General features: G+C 34.0%; 1 protein-coding gene across 4 annotated transcripts; it reads right to left on the reverse strand.

Annotated features, from left to right (window-relative positions):
- Positions 1–1,968: 1,968 nt before the first annotated feature.
- On the reverse strand, positions 1,969–4,505 carry LOC131145103 (transcription factor CSA-like). Of its 4 annotated transcripts, XM_058094189.1 has the most exons (5): positions 4,188–4,505; positions 3,957–4,086; positions 3,404–3,866; positions 2,625–3,083; positions 1,969–2,429 (listed from the first exon to the last, which is right to left on the reverse strand). In XM_058094189.1, the coding sequence occupies exons 3-5, from the start codon at positions 3,831–3,833 to the stop codon at positions 2,194–2,196; spliced, it is 1,125 nt and encodes a 374-aa protein (XP_057950172.1). In that variant the 5' UTR covers positions 3,834–3,866; positions 3,957–4,086; positions 4,188–4,505; the 3' UTR covers positions 1,969–2,193. The 4 variants fall into 4 exon arrangements, with proteins under 4 accessions (XP_057950172.1, XP_057950171.1, XP_057950173.1 ...); XM_058094188.1 differs by having other exon boundaries at positions 3,404–4,086; XM_058094190.1 differs by lacking the exon at positions 3,404–3,866 and having other exon boundaries at positions 3,957–4,505.
- Positions 4,506–7,270: the final 2,765 nt, after the last annotated feature.

Genomic DNA, 7,270 nt, shown 5'->3' on the forward strand with positions numbered 1-7,270 from the left:
TCGTTACGGTGCGTTGCGCATGATAAGCGCACGCGTGTGAAGAAACGACCGTGTCAGAGAGGAGCGGTTTCGTTTTGTGTTTAGGCAAACGCATTACTTCTGTATTTGTTCGCAACGCTCATTCCAAATTCGCTTTTATTATTGTCATCACTTTTTCCTCTCTCTCACCACCCACACCTTTATTTCAGTTGGCTGGTTTGCCGCAGAGGTCGTTTCGCCTTTTTCTGCATGACGAGAAAGCCGTTACACGTGCGGATCAATCATCATTGCACACGTGTATGGCCACCACGTCTTGTTGCTATTTAAAATTTTCCCCCTTAACAGCAATGTATTTCTGCCAGAATTTCTAATTAGTTACGTATTATTAGTTAAATAAATTCAAAACAATTTTCCATCACAATTTTCGTTCTACTACGTGGGTATAGTAGAAGGAGTAAGGTAGACTTAAAATAACTTTAAAAAAGATAGTAACTAAATATTTAATATACTTGAATCTATAAAAAAAATAGTCAATCACCGCATAAATTGACGAAAAATGATTCATATAACCGACCATACTTAGTGAAACTGACACTTGATTTTTTTGTTGTTGTTATTGTAATTTTTGTTCAATTGTGGTAACGAGAAAAAAAAAATCGCAACACCCTTACATTTTTAAATAGTAACTAAAATATGAAAATACGTATAAATTTTTTTTATTTTCAGCTAAAGAAAATTTTAAAACATCTCAATCATTTTTCATCTCTTTTAAACAATAAGAAAATTATGCACTATTTTTAAGTTTTAATTCTTAAAATATTTGTACATACATATATTAATTGTAAAACACCCTAAAAAGATTAGAAATTGATCCTTAATTAACATTTCAAGAAAGGATTTATCCAACTTAATTAAGTCCTTTATTTGGTGAAATGTGAAACATTTAACAAAATAAAAATAAATTATCTGTTCTTGAACATTTAAGAATAAATTCTTTTTTTTTTTTTTGCAAAAATAATCAAATTCTGCTCTGCAAGGATGATTTTTATCCTCTCCTAAATTCATTTTGATTGTCATTTACATAATTTGACTTGGACAAAATTTGTATTTCTCTGATATGAGTTCCTGCATCCCAATTTTTTTTTTTTTTTTCAATTTTTGGTATGCTTAACCTTTTTGAAAATTATATTTACTTGGAAGAACAAATTCATAATAATTCACTAACTTTTAAAAGGTAAACATTTTAACATTTTTAGAGAGTCATTAAAGATTATTAATTTAATTTCTGAAAATTTAAAGGTAAATAATGCACTAACTTTTAAAAGTAGTCATTTTAATTTTTTTTTTTAGATTCTTTAAAATTTATGGACTTGAATTTTTTAAAAACTCAAAAGGTTCACTAACTTTTAAAAGGTAAACATTTTAACTTTTATGGAGTGTCATTAAAGATTATTAATTTAATTCTTTAAAATTTAAAGGAAAATAATGCATTAACTATTAAAAAGTAATCATTTTAATTTTTTGGAGAGTCTTTAAAATTTATGGATTTTAAATTTTTAGAAATTCAAAGGTAATTTAATTCCGTAGTTATTATATTTAAAAAAAATTAATATTCTAAAATTATTCACATATTATTTACATGTACTTAAACGATATATCCATTTTACTCTTAGGATAAAAGTTTCAAATCATTTAAAAGTTTTTTACCAAATGTAAAGACTAGATTCTTCTCCAAATTATAAGACTTGTTATGAGAAGTGATATGTTGGGTTTAATGCTGTGATATATATTCAAGGGAATAGAAGGGATAGACAGAATGTAAAGTGTCTCGTTGATCATATTTCATGTGTTTGAGGTTTTTAAGTGATCAAAAATCAAACTTTAAACTCTTGGGTTTCTTGATTTCTACAAATTAGTTGAAACCCAAATTGATTCTCTCTCTCTGTGCCATCACTGCAAATTAAACAGAAACAGGCCATTCAGAAGCCATGATCAAAATTATTGGCAACAGATTTATTCCTCCTTAGCTACAAGAAAGTTTTGACCATAAGAAGCCACTTCTCTCTCTCTCTCTCTCTCCCCTCTGGAGCTCACTGTACATGAAAGGCTAGAGAACGAGACAATGTTATCTATCCTCAATATATGCTTTATTCTTGTACTTGGTTTCGCTCCTCTCAAGAGTCTTAGCCCAAAACCCAAAACTCACTATTTTAACTAAGTGGCACCCACTCCGAGGAAATCAATGAAGGAGGAAGTGTCCATTTTCTCATTCCGGCTTTCATTTTCTCTAAGCATAAAATGGTGGTGGGTGCTGGTGTTTGGCTCCTCGGTTGCAGAAACTTCTACGCTTGAATCCGAATGACCGCATTGATCAACTCCCGCAAGCATTCCCTTCAGCCTCAGATGACACCCGTAGTTGCCACTGCCATTTAATTTGTTGAGACCCTCAGCTGCACTCATTTTCACAACATTTTTTCTAGATGAGCCTTTACTTTAATTACAAATTAAATCAATACCCCAGTCCCAAACAAAAATATGAGAATTTTAAAATTAAAAACGAAGATTTCCACATAAGATGAATCATAAATTTAAATTCTAAAAAGGGAGAGGAATTGAAGAAAGGGGGAGAAATTAATTAGTCATACCCAAATGTAAACCGTAAGCTGCAGGTTGGTGCAGATGGCCATGAAATGCACTGAAATCAGCGGAAACAGAAGGAGGTACCCTGGGGGAAGAGGTAGAGAGGGATAGATCTGTGCACGTCGAACTGGGATCGTCAGCGGCGCTTGCTATCACTGATTCACTTGGTGCATTGTTGAGATTAGTCATAGCAAAATCCGTATGGAGAGGCTCATGATGGGAGGAAGTGGGCTTTCTTCTCCTGTAAAAACTGGACTGCTCTCTGTGTTTTCTGGCCATGATTACATGCCAATGGTTCTTAACTGCATTATCAGTCCTCCCAGGGAACAGCCTGGCTATCATAGCCCATTTGTTTCCATACATTCTGTGGGCAGCTAAAAGCCTTTCCTCTTCTTCCTCGGTGAAAGCCGTCTTGTTAATTTTTGGATCTAGCTGGTTAAACCATCTCAATCTGCAACTTTTACCTGTATATATAATAAATGAAATGCAAGAATGAATATATAGATTCTAAATAGTTTTTTCTTTCATCGGTCTAAAAATGGGAATGTAAGAACTGGGCGATTAAACCGATTAATTACACCTTTTGCATTCTTTTCAAAGCCCCCAGTTGTTCTCCAAGTACGCTAAACAAAGATGAAAGAAAAAAAGGTAAATCAATTAATTTTTTCTATATATCTGATCATCATCCCATGTGGTTAATACTTCTATGACCATTTCCCAACCTCTCCCTAGCAAAACCTCATGTTCTTGTATCCTTTTCCTATTAATTAAGTTTTTGGATTACCTGATCTGCCTTCAAGCTTTTCAGCAATCAAGTTCCAATTTTGAGGACCATATAGGGCAACTAGCTCTTTAAGCCGGGCATCTTCAGCTGGCCTCCAATGACCTCTGGCACAAAGTTTAGTATGCCCAGTGCTTCCACCACAGTTTTCTCCTAACTCACGCATGTTAGAAGCACAATCTTTCTTCTCAACCAGAAAATACCCATTAATACTCCCATCACTCAATCTTTTTGACTCAAAGTTTTCCCCGCCCTGAAACTCCCAAACATGATTCTGCTTCTCCAATGGAGTGCTCAGAATTGGGAACCCCACATTAGAATGATCTTGCTCGCTCTCTCTCGGGCGAGTTATGGATCCAAAAGTGGATACGTGCGAAAAAGAACGTTGAGTGCCAGGAGGAGGAGGAAGAGGAGGGGGCACTAGAAAGTTCATATCCGGAAACCCATTGAAACTATCACAATCACTCTTGAAATGTTGCAGACGACTCATTGTCAGTGCAAACCACTATAAAACAAATTCATACAAAGAAAATGAGATGGACTGAAGGGCATTGACCTGAATCAGTAACACAACATTTCCACTGGAAGAATAAGAAGAGGGAGAAGAAAAAAAGAAGACGTGTTCTTCCTCTCAAAATCCCTTTATGGCAAGAAAATAACTGCAAAATGATTGAAGGATCAAAGACCTGTAAGGAAAAAAAAAACAGTTGATTAGAGGATCGGAAAACAGAGTGTACTGAGACCCTGTTGAGATTAAACACATATCTCTTCCTGCTATTTAACAGACCCCATTTCTTGATTTCTCTCTCGTAGCGTTCAGAAATCATAAGGTTCGGTTCCACAGCAGGAAGAAAGAAGAAGAGGTGAAAACAGCGAGGTTCGTGGCCAGCTTTAATATGAGACTACGCTACATAGCCTGGAAGGTTATCACAGGAAACAATAACGCTTCATAGACACAGAAAAGAATGGATTTTTCTGCTGAAAGAGAAATCCAAACAAAAAGAAGAGGGCTCTCACGTCTCTCTCTCCCTCTCTCTCCAGCTTTGTTTTCTCTCCTATCTAGAGTTCGTGCATGCATCTGAAAACTGCTCGTGTGGGTGGTGGGCCTGGGAGTCCCTCTAAACATCTGCTTTATGTTGTTAGTTTGTCCCTTTTAGCCTCTGGAAAACCAGAATATGTTTGTCCCTTTATGATCTTTTCACTATTTTTTAATACATATTTTTTTAAAAAAATAGAAAATAATTAAAATGAGCTTGTTAGACAAACTGGATCCTCCTCTACATACCAATTCTTGCTTCTTGCTTTAATTGCTGAGCATCAAGCGAATATATATATAAAGTGCCTCATTTATATAACTGATTTAATATCAATGACTCTATTAAGTATTATGTATACTCATTAACACATAGTTGTTTCCAAATTTGAAAGGAAATAATTTAGATTCAAAATTTATATAATTCTTGCTGACGTCAAAATCCTTCACTCTCCAGATAGTTCAAAATTTTACAAGTCAACAACGCAATTACTAGACAGAGAGTCTTCTATTAATATGTTCTTACTATGAATTAGCCCTCCAGTAGCAGTAAATGACCGCATTCAATTATTTTGGAGTTGCATGCAAGGGATATATGCTCCATACACACACACACACACACATATAAGAGCAACGGGATAGTTAATTTTCATTTGAGATTGAGCCGGAGAGCGGATCATTTCAGTCCTGTCATATAGCCACAGTTTGGATGTTTAGCGACAGCATCTAAAACATTGTCGCTAAAAATATAATCTTTTGGTCATAACAAAAATATCTGAGATCGTTAAACTATTAATTATGTTTAGGAGCATGCATTCTAGATCATTAAATAGGGCTGATCTCTCATTCAGTCGTCTGCCTATATACATTAACATTTACCAGTTGAAGTAAAGAGACTTCTGAGAGAGAAAAACGTTTTGGGTCATGTCAGACGTACATATATTACTTGATTATTTTTACTATTAAGGAATAATCTTTCTGTTAACTTTTCCCTTTTCACTATTTTCCCGGCGGATTGAATGATTAGTTCTGATTGATTTTTGGACTGAAGAAAAAATAAATAAAATAACACGGACTTTCCATATAAAGTAGAAAAAGAAATACTAAAAAAAAAAATAAATAGTGACATATGCATGATCAATAAATATCACCCCCGCTCTCTTCGATCAAGCATCAGTCCTGTTCAGGCAACTATTATAATACATCCAAAGGACTTGTTCATGCCAGCAGAACAAAGGAATACATATTCTAATTTGGCATGGACACTGTAATTACATCCTGTTCTGTCCCAAACAAGGCAATATGTGCCTTGCATCATCTTTCTTTCTTTTTATTTTTTTATTTTTTTTCTCTTTCTTTATTATTATTATTATTATTATTATTATTATTATTATTATTATTTCACAAATTAATTTGATTTCTATATGATTTTTGTATTTCGAGAATCTAGGTATACTCTCAAGAGGTGGGGTGAATTGAAATTTTCAAATTTCTTTACTTGCTTTGTGTTATAAATTCCCATTTAATTTCAGCAATATTTGCTTTTAGCAATTAATTAGCCTTTACAATTCTTATTCTCTTAATAATAAATTTATATTCAACCCAAATTTAATTTTTAATATTGAAATCCAACTGCTAAACTTCAAGAATCAAATTAAGATAGTTTAAAAATAAACTTCAGCGTTTAAACTCAAACTCATAATTATTTTCGTTTACTTCAATCAATCAAATACAATTTTCAGATTTGATTTTGTAAAACTTTTAGTTCAAATTATCTTTCAGTTGTTTATTTTAAAAAATCAGCCTTTTATTTAAAATATCAAACCAACCAATAGTTTATAATATGTTGATTTAGTATTGATCAAAACAAGATTCCAACTGTAACGACCCCAACCTGCCACGTGGTCCCGGAGTGTTACTTCAGTGACGTCAGTGTACCTGATACCTTATTCATCAAATATAAAATACACATACGCAGCGGAAATAAAATATAAAATCTTCAGACTACATTACCAGAGTTCTAATTATCTTTATATACAAATATATTCATTTCCACATAACTACATCCCATAAAACTAAACAAAAATAGAATCTTTATCTATACACTACCTACATGAATTTACACCTCTAGTCCAGCTCCTCTAGCCCGCTAGACTCGATCTCTAGGATTTCCTGAAAAAAATAGTTTGTAAAGTATGGGTGAGGCACAGCTTAGTAAGGGAAATACTAAGTTAATGTCAGTGTGTGGCCAGCATGCATTTAGTGTACAAAAAATAACCAGTTCACTAAATAAATAAACACATTTATAGAAACATTCTTATTTTACACACACACACACACACAATTAACCGCGAATAGGGAAGATTACCCTCTTATACAAGTAGCTTCCCTCGGCTCTGATACCATTACTACTATCAGGGCACTCACCTTTCTCAGTAAACCCTCAAAATTATCTTATTAATACCGTATTCATACAAATTAATAGATATGCATATAAGACACTCCTTGTGACAAACATGCCATTTACATCCCTATGACACGGGTTGTGCGACCCGAAGGCTGGACTAAGCCTAGGTGATCAGCCCAAATAAAGTCAAATACAACATCCTCTTCAAACACATCTGTAGGCATCCACACCAAAACTGCAGGTCTGACGCCCTTACTTCAACCTCACACAGGCAGTCGACTAGACCCCCTACACTTCTATCCAGACAGTGTAGGTGCACATGGTCTAACTAGCAACGGTACCGTGCTCACATTACACTAGTCCCCAGGGTTCCTAAAGCATATTATGCAATTTAGATAATAAAAATCACCATTTAAAATATTAATTCACA

This window comes from Malania oleifera, chromosome 12, assembly GCF_029873635.1.
Source record: "Malania oleifera isolate guangnan ecotype guangnan chromosome 12, ASM2987363v1, whole genome shotgun sequence".
Classification (NCBI taxonomy): domain Eukaryota; kingdom Viridiplantae; phylum Streptophyta; class Magnoliopsida; order Santalales; family Ximeniaceae; genus Malania; species Malania oleifera.